The following is a 24881-nucleotide window of genomic DNA, read 5'->3' as shown; positions in this document are numbered from 1 at the left end:
TCTAATACTGGTAATCTCATTTAATACACTTAGGGTGCAGTCCTATGCATATTTAGACAGAAAACAGTCTACAACTCCCAGCATGCCTCAGACAGCAAGGGGATTTAGTATGTCACTTTTCTTTTGCAAGGAAACTGGCAGAAAGTAGTTAACGATATCTAAAATCTATGAGAATGTAACAATATTGCCTACATTAATGAAGAAAAACTGGTGTATATATATAAAACAGTTGGAGAGAGCAATCCTCTGGACCCTGGGCATGCATCCCAGGGATCAAAGGACAGCTCGGAAAGCTCCTCCAAAGTCAGAGACAGCACCGCAACCTTGGAATGGGGAGTTGGAGATCCTCACCCACTCCTCCGCCCCCCTCGCAGCTGGCATGGAAAGAACCACACTGGCTGCCCTCTGAGGTTGGAAAACTGACCTCAGACAAGGAGGAAAGGGGGCATTCCAGTAGGCGGGGAGGGGAGGAGACCAGAAAGGCCAGGATATGAGTTATCCTGAGCCTCCTCTAGCCTTCTTCCCCCTGCTTGCAAAGCACTCTTGCTAGATGGGCTAAAAAACCTGGCTAGTGAAAAACACTCAAGTCAGAGGATGGGGAGGCAAAGATCACCTCTGCTGCTCCACCTGCCCCAGCCCAGCAAGGCATAGGAAATTTGGAAGCCTCCGAGTTCAAGGGCTTCTGAGCAGCAAAGGTACAATCACTAGGATTGTGCCATAATTTTGTTTTGGGCATACCGAAAAGAGGTATTATGCTTTGTTAGTGTTCCTCCCAAGATTTAAGAAATATTCCAGCTGCAATCATGCACATTATTTTTGAATCCTGATCTCTTCCTGTGGAAACTTCAGTATTTAGTAATTTGGTTCTGCAACATGCTCATGCACAGTTCCGTTGAGATTTTAGATCATCTGTTTTGCTTTGGAGGATAATTTCTTATATTCTGGCTATTCCTTCTAAGGCCTAAGAGACTATGGGTAATTCTGCATTTGAAAAGGGCATTCTGCTCAGCTATCATAGTTTGGACCAAAGCAGTTACTCTAAATTCTAGAAACATCTGTATTGATTTTCAAAACTGTTTCCTGGAAGTAATGATCTAGTACAAATGCAGCCATTTATTAAATGTCAATGCATTCTTTTCCAAGTGTTTTAATGGTATAACCAGTTATTTTCAACTGCAGATTTTACTACAGGAGCAAAACTTGGGAATAAGGTATAAATTCAGTGTTCCCATCTCTCGCACTGGCAGTGGCGACAATGAAGTTGGCTTTACATGGAATCACCTACCTTGGTCAGAATGTTCTGCTACTTGTGCTGGAGGTAAGTTGTTTTCAAAAAATTAGCTAGATAGAAAAACACATTTTAGTTGAGATTGAATATAATTAATATCTTTTCTTTAAGATATTCTAGAAATTTAATGGTTTTATTCTGTGTACTTACTAGCTTTTCTTTCTATTCGGTTTTCTACAACTTTTATACAGATCTAATAATTAAATACATATATTCCATTTCAGCAGAAATCTATTCCATTGCCCCTCCAAAGCTAAAATATCACTTCTATGAGCTTTCTTGGAAAGTGTTTCTTAAATTTAAAATAACTCAATATGCAGGAATTACAGGTCATATATATGATTTCTATTAATAAAAAGATATATGGGTGTTTGTTCCTTATATGATTTTCCTCTGGATGGCTACAAGAAACAAAACAGTGGATTTGTTGGCAGTCCCATATAATTTTATCATAGCTGACTTTTCTCATGTTTTAGAACAGGTTCAGTCCAGACTTAGTCATATTTAGAGTAGACCCACTAAATTCAATGGGACTTAAGTTAGTTATGACTAAATTAATTCCCACTGATTTCAGTGGGTCTGCTGCAAGTATGACTAGGACTGTGTTTCCATGATAATGGAAGGAGAAGGCTGGAGTCGCTTACCCGCATTTTTCTAGGAGCTGGTCTGGGTCTGGGCAAGTCTCCACGCATGTGTGCATCACAGCATTCTAAGTTGCTTCACATAACATACTTCCGGGGGGGGGGGGGTTTGCAGTGAACGTTACCTGACCGGCAGGGGCTGCTCAACCAATAAGAGACACTTCCCCCCCTCCAGGCTCTCCCCCACCCCGCTTTCTCCCTAATGAAGGTGCAAATTAGTTACTTCCCTTGAGCGTAAAGCTTCATAACCAGCCCCTTTTCTGATCCGAAGGGGGTGGGTAAGAAAGGGAAGGCATATAACTGGGTCATCTTCCCACATGAATTACCACCACCAGTTCTAAATTGCATCCACATCTACGGAATGGGAGGAAAAAAGAAGGGGATGGTGGGTCTTTTCTTTCTAAAAGGAATTACATGTGTCCTGCAGACTGTGTACTACATACACAGAGAGCGAGAAGCAGGCAGAGAGAGGGGAGGATTCGGGAGCCGCTGAGCTCTGCACTCCAGAAAAGCCCACCATTTATCCTCTGCCATTGGTGCTGCTGGCAACTTGAGATAGAGGCAACCAGCCCTGTCTTCCCTAGCAAACCTCAGTATATCACTCATGCTCCCGGCATCACCGGACCACAGATCTTGCTGTGCTTTGTCCCAGTCTGTCTTTCTCTCTCTTTCCCCACCCCAGCAAAACAGAAAACAAGCCCTCATCAGTGCTAAATGAGGTTTAAAAGCCAATGTTTCTTCCAAAAAAACTTGCCAAGATCTCGGTTGTCCTTCTCCACCCCCTCCCACTTCTTCAAATGCTGAAAAGGGGGCAGATCAGGGGTTGGGTGGTATTGCCGATGGTGCGATGGGCAGCTGTCATGGAGGGGCACATTAGTTACTTCCGTTGTGTGCATTTAGAAGACAAGCCTCATTGAGCACAATGGATGTCACTTCTGAGTAGAACACTACTTGGTTTGTGCTGGGAAACACATGAGCAGGAGATGGGAAACACCCCTTGACCGGGGTCATGGTGAAAGGCATGCCCCTGGGCAGGTATAGCATACTTGAGGTAAATGCATGGGTTGGGACACACAACAACTATACCAGGGAGAACCCAACTTAAGGAAAAGAATCAGAGTTTAAGCAATCTCAGGAAATCCAGTTTTTTCCCTGATAAGCTCCAGGGTGGCTGCTGGATGGCCACAACATCATCTATCCCTAACGATCTCAACACGCAGCCAGCTTGGAGTAGATTGCTGGTGGAAACACCCCCTAAGTCTGGCTCCAACCCCATATTTGTAATCTTTTTCCCTTTAGTCGCCATCATTCTTTAACTCTGGCTGAGATAGCAGGTTTCCTTCAAATCTAGCACCTGTGTTATGCAACCAGTATATTTTTGGAAATTAAATGCTACCAACATACAAAGATTTACATGAAAAATGTAATAAGGGCTGCATAAATATATGCACAAAATATTGATTTTCTCCTTCAACAATCCCACAATATACTCCACTTTTATTTAAAGAGTATGAGATTGCAGCCTCAGTGTCCTTTGATAAAAGCTTTACCAACATGAGTCAAGATACAAAGACCTACTTAAGTTGCATGGCCTATGAGATTTTGGACCTTTTTTCTTTGAATACAATAACTCCATGTCATTTCACAAACTCCCCTATGTTTGTGGCTGCAGTTCAGTGTGATATGTGTGAATAGTAGAACTGTGTGGACAAGGCCATGCTATTTTCATATGTATTGCAGCAGCAGCACCATGGGAAAGTGACTTTCATGCTGTGACAGATATTTGTAACTGAAGTTTATTAAGTTTTTTTTTTTTTCAATCCAGAATTATAGGCACCTTCAGAGCACTGGGAAGAAGAAAAACCTGGCTCATGTTTTTCCCATTGTAGAATGCCTTTCACAGAAAAGATTAACTCAGCCATTAAATTTGTTTAGGCCCTAAAATATGGAATAAGTTCTAAGGATTGAGCATTTATTTCAAATGTTTTTTTATTGTACATGGAATTGTAACGTGTGTGTGTGTGTGTGTGTGTGTGTGTTCTGTGTGAAGTTTTCAGGAAACATTTTTCCTCTGTCTGCTGATATAGTGGTAACAGTACACTTTCATCTGTATCTTATAAAAATCAGCCTGTAACTATCTTGAACAAATAATATATGCATTTCCCTTACTATACAAGTCATTTTAGCTTTTTAGGGCTATTTTATAATCCGATGACTTAATTGAGAAATTGTCTTGTTTGACCTGTATACTTGAGTTTTGCTCACAACAATATATACATTTTTATTATTACTTACTGAAATCATACATTTGTATTTTGGGGGAAAGAAGGGCTACTTAAAAAACAGTAATCTCTACATACCTGCATTTTTAATATGAGAATTAATTTTATTTTGTATTCATTCATTCTGAAATTTGCGCATACAGGGTACAATTGAGTCAAAGCGAAGCACTTCTAAGTTCAATTGATTTCAGTGGGAAAGATGAAAACTTAAACTGATGGTGCTTAAAAGTGCTTAGCATTAGATTGTGCTCTAAAATTCAATAAAATAAGTATATATTAAAATGTATTTATTAATAATTTTTTATACCACCAATAGCCGAAGTTCTCTGGGCGGTTCACAAAAATTAAAACCATAAGATACAAGACAATAAAATACAGACAATAAAATGCAGTATAAAATTTATACAGTATAAAAGTTTAAAACTACAATATTAAAGTAAAAATAATAACCAAACAGAAGCTACCATCAGAATCCATTAGCCTCTGAGGGTGGACCATTTTAATACATCCCCCATACTTGCAGAGGGGAAAGGCTGCCAGAGGTCTAAACCTCAGTAGGAAGTGATCCAACCATGACAAGGAGATAGATGTTAATTCCCCCACTTTCAGATCACCATCCTCCTGCCCAGTTGAGAAAACCAGATAAGGGTGTATCCTCCTACATGCGTTGGGCCAATGACATGTTGGGACAACCCCATGGTTGTCATGGTGGCCATGAAGTCACAAATATATAATCAGCAATAAAGAAAGTCTTAAAAGCAGCAACAACTCATTCAGCCAGATGAGAGCCAGTGTGGTGTAGTCATTAGAGTGTTGGACTAGGACTTGGGAGATGCAGGTCTAATGCCCACTCGGCCATGAAGTTGACTAGATGACTCTGGGCCAGTCACTGGCTCTCAGACTAACCTACCTCACAGGGTTGTTGTGAGGATAAAATGAGAGCAGGAGGAATATGTAAGCCACCTTGGGTTCATTGCAAGAGGGAAAAAGGCAAGATATAAATGTAATAAGTAAATACATGTCTTTGTAATCAGAAATGTTACAACAGACCTCCTAAACTGACCAAATGAACTTCTTTAGGCAGAGCATTAGAATGACCTGCTCCTCACTGCCTTAAATCCTCCCTGGAAAATCTCAAGCCAGGAAGGGAAGGCAATTGTTTAGGAGAAGGTGAGGAAGCTGAAATAGAAAAGCAGGATATACATTAGGAAAACATAAATTTTCTTAATAAATAAATATGGCACTTACTCCTTTAGGTATATCTAGGGATGGCAGAGAATTCCTTCACGGACCCCAGTGGGGCCGGATTGTTTTGAATTCTTGAATTCTTTTGAATCCGGCCTCTGGAGTCCGTGGAGGATCGGATCGCTTACCTCCGCCTCCCTGAGGAATCCTCCCTGGCCGGATCCTCCCCACCGGCCAGCTCCGGAGCACCAGCAATACGGCCACCATTGCCGTTTCGCTGGCTGGGCTGACTGACTCTGGATGCAAATAGCATCCACTACACCATTTGCAGCCAGAAAGCAATTAGATTAAGCTAAATGCAGCCGTAAATGGCTGCATTTAGCTTAAACTAAGGGCTTTACAGCCACAAATGGCGTAGTGGACGCCATTTGCGTCTCTGGTTTTTCACTAGCCTGTCGCGTGAAAAACCAGAGACACAAATGGTGTCCACTACATCATTTGCAGCCGTAAAGTCCTTAGTTTAAGCTAAATGCAGCCATTTACGGCTGCATTTAGCTTACTCTAATTGCTTTCTGGCCACAAATGGTGTCTGCTACGCCATTTGCATCCAGAGTCAGTCAGCCAGCGATACGGCAAGAGACGGATCACCTCCCCCCACGGGCGGATTCCCAAGCAGAGGAACAGGTAGGGAATCCGCCCATCCCTAGGTATTTCAGACCGAAGTTACTAGATCTCAAAAATGATGGGAATTAGTTGGTATTGCTGCCTCCTATTAACAAGGCAGTTAGCAGAGAAAAAACAAAAGGCAGAACAAAATGAGCATTTACCAGTCCCATATGCACACAAGGCTAAAAAAGAGACCACGCCCTTCTTTCATGAAGGAAAGAAAAACAGCTGACTCACACTATTCTTGCACGTAAGATGCAGGCACAGAGTAGAGTTTTAAACAGAGTTTGTTCAATCCGTTTCTTCGTGTTCTGTAATACCAGCAAGAGAAAGAGCAAACACATGTGCTCGCAGCGGTGGAGGAGGTTGGAGGGAGAGAGAGAGAGAGAAGGGGAAGGAAGGGGAGGAGCAATAAACCAAACTATAGGCTATAGAGATCCTAAGGCTAGTTATGCCCAAATTCCTATGAATTAACTGCAACACTGCCCCCTCCCTGTAACTTGCAGACAAGGTTGCAGTATTCCTAACAAAGAAGTAGAGGTTGGGTTCAGACGCACACTAACCCATCGTGGGTCGTGTTTGGGAACAACCCACGATGAGTTAGCATGTCATTTGGCGGAGTGTTTTGCCCGCCACGATCAGAAAGTTACCCAGCCTCTACAGAGTGGGTATGGGGCCCCAGGGTGGCCTACTATGTCATGTGTCGGGGTCCCCAGTGATAAATTTGGCCACTCCGTTGATAAATCCGGGCAACCATAGAGACAGCCACCTAAAGCACCCGGAAGTTCCAGCGACACTCTAGTCAGTGCAGCCAAACTCTATAGTCACAATCATGTAGTGCCGCGGACAACAAGGGAACCACAGAGCGAGGATGGGTAAGGGAAACACGCTGCCCTGCGTGCTTCCACAGTTGTGTGTGCGCTGTGCGCGTCGTCATTCCATTACCCCTCCCCGCAGCATAGTTCCGCTACCCACACTCCTCCCATGATCATGTGAACACAAAGTTCCTCACTACCCTCAATATCCCAGTGGAGGCTCCTCCATAGGGCCAAATGGGATTAGCCCCCACCCCCAGGAAATACAAAACAGAAAGCAAGCATATAAAGGTTTAACTGCATTAAATGTATGAGTTAAATATTTCTGTGTGTCCTAGGCACTGAGATCAATAAATCACTGACTGTTTTTCTTTTGGTTCTTGAGTCCCATTGCTTTTCTCTCTCACATCTAAGTCTCTAGTTTCAAGCCAGCTTTTCATTCAGGCCTCTCTGATCCTGTCAGGGCAAAGGGGACGGCCTGCAAACTAGAGACATGACAAAGCTCCCTGGCTCCAGTCTTGTCAGTACAAGGAAGGCCAAATTACTAGTTTCACTATTGGGCCCCTCTTCTCAGGGAATTATCAAAGCTTTCAGCTGAGGCTGCCAGCAGTTATAAGGAAATTTTCAGCCAATCACATAAATCCAGTGAACCTTGAGTAGAGCTGGCCTCTCGGATACCATTCCCCTCCATTTGGCTGACTTTTCTCTATTAGGGCAGGGCGTTATAGGAATTAACATATTAAGAAGGCACATTTCACAGAGCAGATTCTCCCCTCCTTTGGAAGAGGCCTGGTTCCACTAAGAGGCCCAGTTGGTGTAAGAAGTTAGGCCTGCTCTAGTAGGCTTTTATGTTCAAAATTGTACCCCCTTGTCCCCTCCTTCCCTTCAAGGTTCAAATTTCAAAATTTCCCTCCAAGGAGCTCCAAGTAGCATACATGTCATTCTCTCAGCCCCTTTTTATCCTCATAAAAACCTTGTGATTTAAGGTGTAAGATAGTGAGTGGCCTAAGGTCACCCTGGGATCTAGCTACACGGCTGTGTAGGGCTCTGAAGTGTTCAATATTATTATTTCTTGATAGATTTTTTTTTAAGCACGAATGTTCTTAAAAATATACATTTGTGCAGTTCTGCTGGGGTTGCTACCCCATCAGGACTGGCCTGGAGTCTCCAGGAATCAGCATTAATATCCAGGAGATTGTTGAAAGCAATCCTGGAGATTTTCGCAGTATTGTGTAAAATATTTGGGACAGGAGAAGGAAATCTACAGGCATAACTTCTGTCAGAGTTGGCAACCCTATGCACTGGAGTTCAGGGAGGGTTGTGCTCTGTATTGTCTTTGAATTGTTTCCTCACACAGCCCCCAATATGGATATTGTTTATTGTACTGTGCTAATACTGAAAAGCTCTGAGGACAAGCAGAGTGCAGTAGAAATGTGTTTGCATGTTATATTTGTTTTGTAGGAGAGACTTCATCTTTAGGAAATTTGGAAACTGATATTCAGTTTGGAGAATAAAAATAGTATTTCTATAATTCTAATGTATAATTATATATAATATAAGTATTATATATAATTATAAATTAGTATTTCTAATTCATTTATATGATAATATAAGTACTTCATTGGTATAATTCATTCACCCTGATAAAAATAATGTAGGGAGCAATCCTATTGGGATAGGTGGCCACCTCTGAACTCGGAGGCGACTGCCTATCCAATGCAGGGTGGGTGGAGCATGGAGGGGATCTTCTCCTCTGTGCTCTGGCCATCTTGCATTTGCAGCTAAATGGCCGATTTCGGCTGCATGACTTCGGAGTGGTGTGGGAGAGGCTGGACGACGCATAGGAAGCATCATACCAGCACTTACGCACTCACCGCCCCCTTTTGCCCCACTCTGTGCTGCTCTTCTGAGTGTGCAGCCCGGGAATGATCTGCACTGCCTATAAGGTGGCAGGGGAGTGGGAGGGGAGGCAGTTCCCCCAAACAGAACAATCCTATGGCCGTCTAGCCGCTATCTAGCAGCAATAGGATTGCGCCGTTAACGTAGGTTACTTGGGGAAATGGAGTAAAGTGATATCAGATTGGCTACATATTAACTTCATACAGACCCTGTAGCTTTGAATCTTTTATATAAAGGGACATCCCTCCTTCATCTTTTTTGGGATTTAACAATCCCAAATTTATGTTATAGCCTGGTCTCGGGGTGCCTAACTTTATTTACCAAAAATGTAAATAAACAGGGGATAAGTATCAGATCTACTGTGATAATGAGGCAAGAAGTGTGTAATTTGCTATAGGAGTGGCAGATTAATGCTTCTGAAAAAATACATTACAAGGGGAAGTGCCAGTGAAGGGCTTTTGTTTGGAATACAATGTTTATCCTAGTGTTCCTCAAACTGTGCATTGGGACCCACCAGTGGGTCTCAGCTGACATTGAGGTGGGTCTCAGTGCTGTAGACTGCTCAATGCTTCTTTGTTTGTTTGTTTTTAATCTATTTTTATTTTATTTTTATAAATGAAATAAACAATACCACCAACATAATCAGCATCTTCAGTTTCCAACAATACAGTATTCTGAGCGGGGGGGGGGGGGGGGGGAGGATAGCAAAAGAAGAAGAAAAAGAAAAAAAAAGGATTATATCTAAGCAAACCAAATATCCAAATATAAATCCAATTGCAGATTATTCCTATACAGCACTTTCCCAAACATTGCAGGTATTATTAAATCTTCAATCCGCTGCACCACAAATGATGAACCTTATCTTTCAGTGTCATAACTTCAGTGTCATAACCTCAGTTCCTTTATAGCAAAGGAACGGGAGCAAATAATCCATTTCCATTGGCCATATATTACCATTCAGTTAACACGTATTAATAAACATTAAAGGTTTAGCCAGCAAGGAATTGCTCAATGCCTCTTTGCTTGACTGCAATGTGCCATGGCTGCACCATGCACACTGCATAGGCAGGTGTGGCAGATTTTTTTAAGGGAATAAAGAGGAATTGGATAAGAGAGGGAAGCTGTTATAGGAGGCACTGAATGAAAAAGCTGCAAGAGAGAGGAATGAAAGAAACTGGCTGTTGGGGATAGGGTACAAGTTAAGTGTGAAAGGAGAAGGGGGAAAAAATGACAAGAAATGGGTAAGAAGATGTTGAGAGGCATGTGGGAGAAGGAGAAAAACAATATAAAATAAACAATTTTCTCTACTTAGAGCAGTGGTCCCTAACCTTTTTGGGCTGGTGGGCACATTTGGAATTTTGACAGTGTCATGGGCTCTCTCATAAAATGGCTGCCATGGAGGGGCATGCTCATTCATAAAATGGCTGCCATTGGGGACATGGCCAGTCACAACAGTCATTTCCTAGAAGGCAAGCTGGTGAGAATAATAGAAAAGTAACTAGCCTAGGAACCTAAATACTAGACAGAGATGATGGGTCTGAGCTCCAAAATAAAAAAAAACACCCTTGTTGTGGCAAAGGGGCTTGCGTAACTCAGTGAAGCCATAAGCTATGCCGTGCAGGGCCACCCAAGACGGACAGGTCATGGCAGAGAGCTCTGACAAAATGTGGTCCACTGGAGAAGGAAATGGCAACCCACTCCAGTATTCTTGCCAAGAAAACCCCATGGAACATATCACAAGGCTAAAAGATATGACGCCGGAAGATGAGCCCCTCAGGTCGGAAGGTGTCCAATATACTACTGGGGAAGAGCAGAGGGAATTTCCAAGTAGTGCCAGAAAGAGTGAAGCGTCTGGGCCAAAGCTGAAAGGACACTCAGCTGTGGATGTGTCTGGTGGTGAAAAGAAAATCCGATGCTGTAAAGAACAATATTGTTGAGGAACCTGGAATGTAAGATCAATGAATCAAGGTAAGCTGGAGGTGGTCAAACATGAGATGGCAAGATTGAACATTGACATCTTGGGAATCAGCGAACTCAAATGGACAAGCATGGGCGAATTTAATTCAGGTGACCATCATATCTACTACTGTGGGCAAGAATCCCTTAGAAGAAATGGAGTAGCACTCATAGTCAACAAAAGGGTGGGAAAAGCAGTACTGGGGTACAATCTTAAAAACAATAGAATGATCTCAGTACGAATCCAAGGCAAACCATTCATCATCACAGTAATTCAAGTCTGTGCCCCAACCACTGAGGCCGAAGAAGCTGAGGTTGATCGGTTCTATGAAGACCTACAACACCTTCTAGAATTAACACCAAAAAAAGATGTCCTCTTCATCATAGGGGATTGGAATGCTAAAGTAGGAAGTCAAGAAATCACCGGGATAACAGGCAAGCATGACCTTGGTGTACAAAATGAAGCAGGACAAAGGCTAATAGAGTTTTGCCAAGAGAACATGCTGATCATAGTAAACACTCTTTTCCAACAGCACAAGAGGCAACTCTAAACATGGACATCACCAGATGGTCAATATTGAAATCAGATTGATTATGTATTTTGCAGCCAAAGATGGAGAAGCTCTATACAGTCAGTAAAAACAAGACCTGGAGCTGACTGTGGCTCAGATCATGAGCTTCTTGTTGCAAAATTTTGGTTTAAATTGAGGAACGTAGGGAAAACCACTAAACCATTCAGGTATGATCTAAATCATATCCCTTATGAATATACAGTGGAGGTGAGGAATAGATTTAAAGGATTAGACCTGATAGTGCCCGAGGAATGATGGATGGAGGTCCGTAACATTGTTCAGGAGGCAGCAACTCAATCCATCCCAAAGAAAAAGAAATGCAAGAAAGCAAAGTGGCTGTCTGAGGAGGCTTTACAAGTAGCTGAGGAAAGAAGGGAAGCGAAAAGCAAGGGAGAAAGGGGAAGATATATCCAACTGAATGCAGAGTTCCAGAGTATAGCAAGGAGAGACAAGAAGGCCTTCTTAAATGAACAATGCAAAGAAATCGAGGAAAAGAATAGAATGGGAAAGACTAGAGATCTCTTCAAGAAAATCAGAGATCTCAAGGGAACGTTTTGTGCAAAGACGGGCATGATAAAGGACAAAGAAGGCAGGGACCTAACAGAAGCAGATGAGATTAAGAAGAGGTGGCAAGAATACACAGAAGAACTATACAGGAAAGATCTGAATGTCCCTGATAGCCATGATAGTGCGGTCACTGAACTTGAGCCCGACATCCTAGACCGTGAAGTCAAGTGGGCCTTAGGAAGCATTACTAACAACAAAGCTAGCGGAGATGACAGTATTCCAGCTGAGCTATTTAAAATCCTAAAAGATGATGCTGTTAAATGTTAAAACATTCGTGCACTCAATATACCAACAAATTTGGAACACTCAGCAGAGGCCACAAGACTGGAAAAGGTCGGTTTACATTCCAATTCCAAAGAAGGGCAACGCCAAAGAGTGTTCAAACTACCATACAATTGCGCTCATTTCACATGCCAGCAAGGTGATGCTCAAAATCCTACAAGTTAGGCTTCAGCAGTATGCGAACCGAGAACTACCGGAAGTACAAGTGGGGTTTCGAAGAGGCAGAGGAACTAGAGATCAAATCGCCAATGTTCACTGGATCATGGAGAAAGCAAGAGAATTCCAGAAAAACGTCTATTTCTGCTTCATTGACTATGCTAAAGCCTTTGATTGTGTGGATCACAACAAACTCTGGCAAATTCTGAAAGAGATGGGGGTACCAGACCACCTTACCTGTCTCCTGAGAAACCTGTACAAGGGTCAAGAAGCAACAGTAAGAACCAGACATGGAACAACCAATTGGTTCAAAACTGGGAAAGGAGTATGACAGGGCTGCATATTGTCGCCCTGCTTATTTAACTTATATGCAGAGTACATCATGAGAAACGCCGGGTTGGATGAATCAGAGGTCGGAATTAAGATTGCCGGGAGAATTATCAACAACCTCAGATACGCAGATAATACCACCCTAATGGCAGAAAGCGAAGAGAATCTAAAGAGCCTCTTGTTGAGGGTGAAAGTGGAGATTACAAAAGCTGGTTTGAAACTCAACATTAAAAAAAGGAAGATCATGGCATCTGGCCCCATCACTTCCTGGCATATAGAAGGGGAAGAAATGGAAGCAGTGACAGATTTAATTTTCTTGGGCTCCAAGATCACCGCAGACGGTGACAGTAGCCATGAAATTAAAAGACGCTTGCTCCTTGGGAAGAAAGCTATGGCAAACCTAGACAGCATAGTAAGAAGCAGAGACATCACCTTGCCGACCAAGGTCCGTCTAATCAAAGCTATGGTTTGATGCTTTCGAACTGTAGTGCTGGAGAAGACTCTTACGAGTCCCCTGGACTGCAAGGAAGTCAAATCAGTCAATCCTAAAGGAAATCAATGCTGACTGCTCATTGGAAGGACAGATACTGAAGCTGAAATATTTTGGCCACCTAATGCGAAGAGAAAACTCTCTGGAAAAGACCCTGATGCTGGGAAAGACTGAAGGCAAAAGGAGAAGGGGACGGCAGAGGATGAGATGGCTAGATAGCATCACTGATGCAATGAATATGGACTTGAGCACGCTTTGGGAGAGAGCGGAGGACAGGAAGGCCTGGCGTGCTATGGTCCATGGGGTCACGAAGAGTCGGACACGAATGAACGACTGAACAATGAACAAAGATTTTGAACCCAAATAAAGATTTTGAACCCAAATAAAGGGCAGCACTTCGCTTTGCAGCATGGTGATCTCCTAATTAAAAAACAATTTAAAATACTCTTTTTTTAAGTTAAAACCAGAAGAGGCAGGTAGCCTGGTAGGCACCAAGAGAAGTGTCCATGAGCTCACCCAGACTTAGACCATCTGGATCAGCAAATTATTCCTGAAATGAGGAGGCTGAGTAGTAATAACTCCAGAGCCAATGTCTGTATTTAACTTGAGGAAAGTTGAATTATGGAACTCCATGCTCCAAGCAAATAGCTGTGGTTAAGAATTTAGCAGTTTTCCAGAAGGGATTAGATATCAATATAAAATGAGATCAGTAATTTCCAGTTGATTATGCCAAATTCCGCCTCCAACTGTCACCATTTTGTGACTGGCTCTGACCTTACAACATCATAGTGTGACTGGTGGGCCTCAGTCATTTTCAGCTCTCTCATGCGGACTCTGGGAAAGAAAGTTAGACAACCCCTAGTTTGTCCAAAAATGTGCATACATGCAAAAAATTGTACATGTGCACTACTACAACTGTTGTAGCTACACACAAGCAAAAGAAAGAAATTGGCTGCACCAACTCCAAACCTCAGCAGCCGCCACTACTATGTTCTTCTATTCCCTCACTATAACAAAGGGAAATTTGAGTTAAATGCTTCTGCTCATTTGAACCTCCTGCTCATAAGACTATGGAGTCCATTTCCTGGGAGTCCCTCTGGACTAAAATGGTTACAGTCAAGAAGATTTTTCCTTTCCTTTTCCTTACCTATTTTTGAAGTGTGGCAAAACTGAGATGTTCAGGTTGCAGTGGTGGTGGTGGTGGGAAACAATACCACAGGTTGAATTTGTCTTTAAAAAGTACATCATTTTACTGAATACATGTTTACATTAAAAACGAAAGGATACCCTGGAAAAAGATTACTATTTCACAAGTTCTTGTGCAAAGATGGAAATAAAAGATGGGGAACGTCTCCTCTTTCCTTACCTTGGGTTACAGATAATTTCCTTCTTTAGGTTATGTCCTTGGATTGAGATTTTGGGTGTTTAGCCCAACGCCATCTCAGTGTGTACTGAGAAATTATTTCTGGGATCTTTTAAGTGTGTGAGAGATATGTCTCCCATCCTGAAAGGATTTCTCCCTGCTGTTTTGACTTCAGCTATTTTACTCTGGAAGATTCTAGTAAATTTCTTCCCCAGAAGTTTATAGATTGGATGCCACCATCATTACAAGTCCTCAGTTAGATACAAACTTGGGAATGACAAAGGCATTGGCATATGAAGGGTTTACTCTCTCTGCTCCTTGCTGTAATTATGTCACTTAAAGTTAAACTTGGAGGCTAGGGTTGTATAAAATCATTCCAGATAAACAGACTGCAACCAACAATGTATAGCAAAGAATAAGAAGTATTTCCCCTGCTGACCTGGGGATAGAATACATTTTAATTTGGATGTGCAGATTATTTGAAAACTGAAAACGTAGAATTGTAGAATAGTAGGGTTGGAAGGGGCCTACAAGGCCATTGAGACCAACCCCCTGCTCAAAGCAGGAATCCAAGTCAGGTATAAAACTTCTTTAAACTTGTAGGGAATGTGGTCACTAATCCACCACAGCTTTATTTTTTATTAGACTTGCACTCACCAATTTTGAAAATGTTGTATGTCTTTCATTATAATCCCTAAATCAGAAGATTTTTAAGTAGTATTTCTAACAAGCTGTAACGATTCCTTGAGGGATGTAAATGGTTGTGTTCGGCAATATTTCTTAGATCCTTTAAGAAATGCCACTTACTCAAAATCAATCATTTACATTTTAAAGGGATGCAGAGGCATTCATATACACAGTTTTTCCAGTCCATAGAACCCAGTTGCATACAAAAAAACAAGTTTCCACATGAGGCCTGGCTCCATTGAAAAAGGCTGCTGAAGCCCACCAAAAAGAACCAATATCCAATGCCAGGAACAACTTACCTATTTAGCAGTGGGGAGGGGTACCTTCTACCTAACGATGAACTATGGAGACTCTGTAAATACGGAGGCATGTCCACATCCTTCTGCGGTGCTCATATATCCCCGGCTTGGACCCAATAGCTCTTGCCTAAAAATACAGTCTCTAGCTTTATTTTGTTGTTTATATTAATAATATTGTTGAATGGAAACTTTACAACAGCATTTCAGTGAGCTAGTAGTGGTTCTGAGATATATTTAGGCACCTACCGTTATTACACCATGAAGTAAATCCAATAATACAGGGCTTTACAAAATAGCTTATTTTTAACTAGATCAACATGTGTTTTGGCTAGCCAGGTCACATCTGGGTTGTCTGTCTTGTTTGGCTTCAGGATTCTTCCCACTGTGAGCCAACACTCCCACTAGCTTTATTAAAAATATCGTATCTTGAACTATGTAACAGTGGTCAGTTAAAACACACACAACAGGTATTGTGTTTAAACTTTAAACACCTTCCCTTCTGCACAGCTTTTCAAAAATAAATGTTAGATATATGCTATCTTGACATGTATATGGTAAAAGAGGTCCATTAAATATGAAGCATTAGTATTTAATGTAAAAATATTTTGTGCCTTTCACAAACATGGAGTTTTACAACCAAATTGTCTCTGGGGTTTGAAGAATTGAACCCTCCCCCGCCCAGCATCTTTTTTTCTACAGCTCCTCTTACAGGTACTTTTCTCCCAATTGAGCTAATCTCCAGCTAATTTGTCCAGCAAGGAGAAAATACATGGATTGCAGGATTGGGAGAAGGAGAAGATCCAGCAGCTGCCCCACTTTAGCATTTTAAAGGCATAACCTATGCATGTTTAAACAGAAAAAAATCCTACCACTACCATGGCTGGCTAGGGAATGGTGGGAGTTGTAGGATTTTTTTCTCTCTAAACATGCATAGGATTGCGCCTTAAATTACATCCCCACTTTAGACATGACCATGGCAGACTCACATTAAAAGACAAGTATCTTCTGCCATCAGGTACTTCATGCCTAAGAAATCATTACCTTTTCATGAATCCTTTCCAGATATAATAGCAATGTTCCCTCCTTGCTCTCTCTGCCAAGGACTGCTGCTTGTCGACTTATTTTTTTCTTGTATTTTTATCAGGATATTGTGTTTTAATTTTTTTTAATTGCCTTGGAATATATCCTGTTCAAAAATTGTATATAAATACAATAAATAAATAAATGGAATAAGGACTGCTGCCTTGCTGTTCTGCTCCCACTTGTCTCTACTGTTTTTCTACTTTTTGTTTTTAACTTGTCAGTTAGCTCTAAAATGTAATCATTTGTTGCTTTTATTTGGCATAGTTCTTATCCATAATCATTTTGGGTGGATACACCTCTGACATCGTGTCTACTGCAGACTGAGGCATTAAATCATGGAGGTTCTGTATAATTTCCTTGTGTTCTTCAATACTCCTTTTACACCTTTAACATCTAATGGTCCTGCTACCTCTCTGGCTGGTTTCCTACTGGTTTCCTACTGATCTATTTAAAGAAATATTAATGTTTGTTTTTATGTCTTTAGCAATTTGTTCCTCGACTTTCTTTTTTGGCTTTCCTTATTGTAGCTATATAGTGGAGTGGTTAAGCCTAAAATCATGCATTTGGAATTAAAAGTATGGAACTTGTCACATGTATACATTGCCCCATACTAAACATTTTTGATATGGATCCCAGTAAGGAATGCTCCCCTCCCCCCGGGTGGGGCAGGAGACTTTTCAAATGTGTAATTCTGTCTTCTGGTCCACAAGTCAGGACAAAAATTCTTACTGTTATGTGATGAATAATACTGAATGTAATTTTTAGGAAGATCTACACCCTGGAGATAGAAATAAATGATAGACCTGTAGCAATCATGTGGTTTTGTATGTAATCACAATTTATATAAATCTGACCCAGGACCATCCTTGCCATGCAGCAAGGTGAAGCAACCTGCTCAAGGCAGCACCAGCGGGGGAGTGGGGGAATACAAGACTCAGACTGCTTTGTGTGGTGGCACACACCTCTGGTATAGTATACTCAGTGACAGGGGTAGGCAATGTGGTGCTTGCGGACACCTTTCTTGGCACCTATCAAGGTATTCTACCCTTCCCACTTAAAAAAAACCAAACACATTTTCTTACCAGCAGTTGGGATCACTTCAAAGAAGGTGGAGGGCCTCCAGCTACTGCTATCTTCATTTCCCATGAATGCCTCTGGGCTACATGATAGGGCTCAGAGACATTCTTAGGAAATGAAGACAAGAGGGAAAGAGAAAATGGATGGGGGCATGTATGTATGTGTGCATGGGAGAGACAGAGTGCATCTATGGGTGGTGATCCAGAGTGAGAGATAAAAAGAGATGGAGGGATGAGCCAGCTAGCAGCTATGCCTCCCATGTAACTAGCTACACCTCTCATGGTAGCCATTTTGTGGTGCTGCACACAACAGTTTCTCAAATTGCCAGATGTGCCCACAGGCCCCAAATGGTTGCCTATCTTTGCTCTATGGGTTGGATCCAACAGGGGCCTTGTGCTGGCACCCCTGGCCCACTGCCACCAGTGGCGTGCACACAGCTACTGCTGGTGGCCACAATGAAGTGCTTCCAGGGGCAAATGCCAAACAAGCAGAAACACTCATTTCCGGAACAGGCAGCTTACACCCCTTCCAAAACCAAGCATTTCCACTCGTTTTGGCACTTGCCCCCAGAAGTGCTACATCGGAGCTGCCAATGGTAGAAGCCATGCATGCACTGCTGCCAGCAGGCCAGGGGTGCCAGCACAAGGCCCCGGTTGGATCCAACCCACTGAGTTCCCACAGTTTCGCTTCTGTCCCAGACACTGTCAGGCATACTGCCACCATGCCAATAATAGCCTGTATATGAATAAGGAAATGGCACATACACAAAATGAAGCTTTGGACTACTCCAAGTAATATAGCCAAACTTCAGAGAGGGTAGCATCTACAAGATACCACAGCCTTGTGTCTGGTCTAACACTTCATTGGGGTAGAAGACACTGTTAGGCATGGTGCCTCTATGTCAATAATACCCAGTGTACTAAAAAATGAATAAGGAACTGTAGATATGCACCCCACAATAAGCTTTGGGCCACCCAAATCAAACATCCAAATGTTCAGAGGAGAGGCCTTTACAAGACATCACACCCAGCCCAAAACTTAATTGAGGTTCAAAACACTTTCATGTACGGTACCTCCAGCAAATAATACCCAATGCGTGCAGAAATGAATAAAGAACTTGGGGTTTGCATCCAAAACTAAGCTTTGGGCCACCTGAAACCATACACCCAAACCTTGAGGGGAGTATTTTCTGAGTGGCATACCATCGTGTCTTGCCCAACTCTTTGTTTGGGCACAGGACACTCTCATGCACAGGCCCATGCCCGCTGGTTGCAAAATGACTGATCTTTGCTGGGAAAGGCAAAAAGTTAATTTGGGACCATGGAACATATTTCCAGAAAGCAGCACAGCTGCATTTCTGGCAGAAGCTCCACCACATGTCCCTAATAATACCATTGTGCCATTTAAAAGGTTTGTTGTACTTCTGCATGCTAGAACCAGTGGATTGCCAATGAGGCCAAGCAGCATCTGTTTTCAAGAAGGCCACAATCCTTGGACAATATTCCATAAATACCGGTGGCTTTCAAACAACATACAATGTCCATGGTCTAACAGGAAGGGCATGTATGGGAAAAGATATTTCAAAGAGATCAAAGGTTAGCAACTCTTGGTAGGAAAGGCGGATCTGAATGACAAGGAGAAGTGGACAGCTCTTTGTGATTCAACTGCTTAGTGATTCAACCCTTACTTCTGAGACTTGCCCTGCACTAAGTGGATCCACCCCTGGATATTTGTTCTGTTTATGGCATGAGTTCACTCTGTGAAGTATATAAGGTCACTACTGTTATTCAAGTTACGCTATTCCTGAAGACAATTTTCTTGATGATGGCAAATAGCAGTACAATTAAGGGTGGTTCTGTAGCACTTGCATAGGCTTGTTTTGCTTACTTCTGAGTAGTTGTGCAGAGGTCTGCCCTACTTACTTATGAGTACGCATAATGTGTATGCTTACTTCTGAGAAGAAATGCTATTTGAAAGTGCTGCTGCTCAGTGATTCAGGTCTGCTTACTTCTGGGTAGGCATGCAGAGGATTGTCTTGCTTATTTCTGAGTAGACAAGCTGCTCATGTGTCCGAGTAGACATAGTTCCTACTATAAATGTGTAACAATGGAATTTGGGGGGTGGGGTGGATTTTTAGCCATGCCCACAACTGGAATGTGGCCCCCAAGAGCTTTTCCAAAATGGATCAAATCACATACTGTGATTTAATGTCAATTTACTAGCCAGGTTCTTAAACCAGGATCGAATTATGGTTTAAGATCCTGGTTAGAAAACTTGAGTTCAAAAAAAGAAAATGGAGTTTAAACCACAGTTCCCTATTTTGACTGTAATGTCGTTTAAAGTTGTTCTGCCCCAGCTGGGCATTATGTTATTGTTACGCTGTTCCCTAGGCTCTGCATTTGTAATTGTTTTTGTTTCCCCTCTCTGAAGCTGTTAGCAACTGCTTCTTCTTATGCATTGATTAATTGTCCCTAGGAAGAATGTCTGTCTGGTTTGCACCAGCGCTTCCTCAGTTTGAAAGAAACCTTCCTCAAGCCTGGTTCTCCTCTAGTGCACTGGATTGCAGCCTGAAGGCCTGGGCTTTTATTGTTTTTTCACCTCATCCATTCACCTCTGCCCGTCTCTTCCATCTGTCTCATCCATTCACCTTGTCCATGCATTTCATTCATTAAACTCATCCATTCCTCATCCTTCTATTACTAAGTATTGATCCTGTATTTATTAGTTGTTTCTTTATGTTTCAATGAAGATGAAGTTTTTGAGTTATAAAGAAGTGGATTGGATGTAAGTTTAACTGCCTGGATATTCACACAGCTCAATGTATTTTGAGGCCAGAACAAAAGTAGCCAGCGTAGGAGGGGTGAGGGACAGAAAAGACTCATGGGATGTGATTTACAAATAGGAGATATTGATGTATATTGTATATTTTGACCTGAACTAGAGCCATATAGCATCTCTTTGTATTTTATATGACGATTGCATACAAATGTTTGCCAAAGGATGAAGATGTACAAATAAGAACAATCTGTTGTACTGAAGTATTCGCTGTCTTAAAAAAAACAGTAGTATTCCTAAATATATTCTTTGCAATATAGTTGTTTAAGGGTGTTCCATACAAGGTTTTTATCATGCAATTGCCTTGTCTCATTTATGGAATTTTACAGGTGGCCCAGACAAGAGGGCTGTTCACATTTAACAGTGGCATTTGTCAGCAAGTTATGGATTAATTAACCTATGATTTGTGGGGATGCACACTGTGCACAAGCCACTTCCAGTTTACAGCAACAACCTATGAACATTTCATTTGTAAGTTGTTAGCGTGGCACCCGGACACTTTGGATTATTCATTGGTTAATGAAACGAACAAACCTACGAACAAACCATAGATAAATTTTGGCTTGTTTAACCCATGAACAACCCAAAGTGCCCGGATTCAGATGTCATGCTAACAGCCTACAAATGGGGTATTTGTATGTTGTTACTACACATCAGAAGCGACTTGCATGCGGTGCATGTCCCCACAAATCATGTGTTAATTAACCCACCATTTGCCGCTGAATGCTGCCGTTACATGCAAACCAAGTCAACATTGTCTTCTGCTTGTAACCTTCCTAGGTTTTCCCACCACTTCTTCCTTTTTTCTTTCTACAAAAAAAAATCAATTAAGGAGGAAAAGATGGAATAGCTGTACAATGTAGTTTGATTGGTAGCACTAGGGCCCTGTCTACACGGCACCGCTTTCACCCTTCACTCTGTCGCAACTGCGCAGCATTTCAGCTTCGAATTATCTTCTGCTGGGATACACTCACGATTTACTGCGGGCTTCCCTAACAGACTGCGCCATGCCCTTTTTTTTGCCATTATACTTTAATGCGCAGCTGTGCAGTCCCATGAGTGTGGGGGTGCGACACTTCAGTGTCTGTTTTGTATTTTAGGGGTTCTGTTGTGTCAGTCCGTCCCTCGTTAGGTAAAAAGTGGGTGTTCTGTGCTCCTTCATTTCCACGCCATCTGTCAGTTCCCCAGCCTGAGACTCTCACGGTGGTTCACATTCACAAGCATGAGTAGTACGTGCCTAGCCATTGCTCCGAAATGGTGGCTGGAGTGAAGTTGGTCCTCCCCCAAGACCCCCCAGTCCTTGGGCACTGAGTTCAAAAGCAACCATTGTGAAGATACGAAGCTGCAAAAATGGGCAAAAGTGTGATTAAATAAAAGAAAATGCCTCTCTGTGCCTCTGTAACTGTGCAGATGTGAAGGGATGGGGGAGTAAAGGGTGATGCAAGCACTACACACGTCTTCAACACACCCACTGCAAAATGCGAAATCGGTTTGGGGAAGGGACAGACGGCTCGCAACCGCGGGGAAACCTGCAGCAAATGAAAAACATTGCAGCAAAACACCTCCTTGGAAATCTGCATTTTCCGAGACAAAACCATGGATAGCTGAGAAGTGGCAACTGTGTCGTCTGTCCCAAGGGACCTTGACTCCCAGCTGCCCCGGAGTAAAAGGCTCGTGTAGATGGGGCCTAGGAGCCATCCATTTGGAAGCACCCTAACATTGCTGTAACTAAACAAGTCAGTGGTGGTACAAGAGTTTCAAATCAACTGAATTTTAGAGAGCGCAATAAAGTATACTGGTAAAGCAAAGTGGCATAATTTCTTTTAACTGTACTGTCTTTTATTCTTTCAGTTGTTTATATTGTATTGTATTTTTTTAACTGTTTGTAATCTGCCCAGAGAATGTTTATTATTGGGTGGATTTACAAAATCTTAAATAAGCTGAATACAGCCCATCAACCACAAGCTAAGTGCTTGACAAACTTCCTGGGCAGAATCCAACAGGACACTTACGCCCCCACTGATTCCTTTCCACCTTGCGAATTCCCTTCCACAAACGGTGGGCCCTGCCAATTCCATTGTGCCAGCAGGACTCACTACTTAAACAAGGGGAGATCTAGCGCTTCCTAGAGGAAGCCCCCAAACAAGCAGAAACACTTGTTTGTGGAAGGAGACAGGTCAGCTAAGCTCCATTATGTGAGCTTGCCACCCTACTGCCTTCCAGAAACTAGTGTTTCCACTCATTTCAAGTTGCCCTGTAAGCGCTAAATTGCTGTTGTGCTAGGGTGTAAGAGAATCAGTGGGGGCATATGTGCCCTGTTGGATTTTGCAGGCCCAAGAACTTGGCAAAACCAGGAGGTCCATTGAGCCCTGGATGGATTGTTTTCTATGGCTGGTAGGCTTCATTTGGCTTGATGGGTCACAAATTGGGTCTGCCTGAAATAAGGAAAGTCAAAATGGAGATACCATTAATGATATTCTGCTCTGTCCCAAGGTGTGCAGAAACAAGAAATAGTGTGTAAAAGGCTGGATGACAGTTCTATAGTACAGAACAATTACTGTGATCCTGATAGTAAGCCACCAGAAAATCAAAGAGCCTGCAACACTGAACCTTGCCCACCTGAGTAAGTACTTAGTATGTGAGGTAATTTATTCATGATATGCCCATGTTATTTATATTTAACAGGGAGATTTGGGGGGGGGGAACTGGGTGGCAAAAACATGGTAATTTTACTTTGTAGGTCCAGAGGTAAGAGAGAGAGATCAGTTTAGAGCCAAATAAAGAGCAGGATCCAATGGATTATCTGCTTTTATGCACTCATTTAAGCATTTTGCTGTTTATGTATCTTGAATTGTATGTGGCTTGCCATTAAAGTATCATGTGGTGGCAGAAAGAAAGTGCTGCTGCAGCCACAACCGCTAACTAGGATTTCACAGACACATACAGCTTCAAGCCAGAAGTTCTTAAGTGAGAACTTTTATCTTAGCCTTGGCAGGCTAATTGGCACCTTTCACCAACTACAGCTGGTGCACCAACTGCGAACTCCTCTTGGTTAGAAATAGCCGTGGCCACAGTTATCCATACTCTGGTAACTTCCAGATTAGACTATTGCAAGTACATGGGACTGCCTTTGAAGACTGTTTTGAAACTTTAGTTACTCCAAAATACAATGCTACATTACTAACTGGGACTGGCTGGTGGGAACTTATTGCATTTGAATTTCTTATATTTATTGATATATTCTGTATTACAGATTTAGGGCAGTATGCAAGCCTGCCCACTTGCATACTGCCAGTGGGACCCACCACTAGCGCAACAAAGAGCTAGCAGTTTGAAAAGCAACCTGAAAAAAACATTTGCAGAATGGGGCAGGTCATCAAGGTTGCTTTTAGAACCACTAGTTTTCGGTTGTGTGAGCAATGGGTCCCAATTATGCAACAGATTGAGCAGGAGTTCAGAAGCAGTATTGGATATTGCTCACAATTTACGGTCTGTTCCCTGAGAATTATATCAATATATTTTCAGTGGGACTTAAGGAAGAATTACATTTATAATTTTCTCATTTCTTCAGTTAGGTGTTAACTGTGTGAATATTCATTTAATAAGTATTTTTCCAATATTCTTCTTGAAGGTGGTTTATAGGAGATTGGTCAGAATGCAGTAAGACCTGTGATGGTGGAATGCGATCACGAACAGTTCTGTGTATCAGGAAGATTGGACCTTCTGAAGAGGAGACCTTGGACGGTAGCCATTGTTTAACATACCGGCCAATTGAAAAAGAATCCTGTAACAACCAGTCTTGCCCCCCACAATGGGTTCCTTTAGATTGGTCAGAAGTGAGTAAAATTACAAATGCATTAAACAACAGACTTGATACATATTAGAATCTTTCATAAATTGTCAAAGCCAAGTTAGCTTTCTTCCTCTTTACATCAAATTATTGGTGTCCAGGGTCACACCACTACCACCCATGTGGACTAACCCAGATACTTCTTCCACACTTTGTCTGCCCAACCATCTCATATGTCAAGAGAAACAAAACATCCCTAATGGGGCAGGAATATATGAGTGGCCCCTTTTAAGGAGATGTGCATTCTTCCTTCAGACCCACAAGCGACATGAGTGGCAGCCTCATTGGCAGTCTGGATGCAGCCCTGGCTATAGAAAGTCCAGGAGCTCTTGTGAGACAGTTAGACTTTTGCTCCACTGCCAGGAGACTTAGCCTGAATAGAAAGAGAAGGAACTGCGTGCTTGTTGAGCTTTTGCCCTCCATCTCTGGGTCCAAGGGAAGAAGAATCTGAGAGGGCCAGGACAGATGCGGTATTTAAGTCTCCCTGCCACAGCTGGAGTAGCCTAAGGCACTACAGTTGGATTCTGTTATGAAAGATTTGGGCAGAGCAATCCTATG

At 42.3% G+C, this 24881-nt stretch overlaps 1 protein-coding gene across 1 annotated transcript in view; it reads left to right on the top strand.

Annotated features, from left to right (window-relative positions):
* The window catches only part of ADAMTS6 (ADAM metallopeptidase with thrombospondin type 1 motif 6), a 246125-nt gene that overhangs the window by 201669 nt on the left and 19575 nt on the right, over positions 1-24881 (top strand). Inside the window, exons 20-22 of the mRNA XM_084833322.1 lie at positions 1180-1318; positions 22967-23096; positions 24105-24309. Of these exons, the coding sequence (XP_084689448.1) occupies positions 1180-1318; positions 22967-23096; positions 24105-24309 (474 nt within the window). The remainder of the gene's footprint in view (positions 1-1179; positions 1319-22966; positions 23097-24104; positions 24310-24881) is intronic.

Source organism: Heloderma suspectum, chromosome 2, assembly GCF_057233095.1.
Source record: "Heloderma suspectum isolate Gila_16-S chromosome 2, 16-S_ref, whole genome shotgun sequence".
NCBI classification, from domain to species: Eukaryota; Metazoa; Chordata; class Lepidosauria; order Squamata; family Helodermatidae; genus Heloderma; species Heloderma suspectum.
The sequence above is the reverse complement of the archived record's forward strand: the minus strand, read 5'-3'. Positions and strand labels throughout refer to the sequence as shown.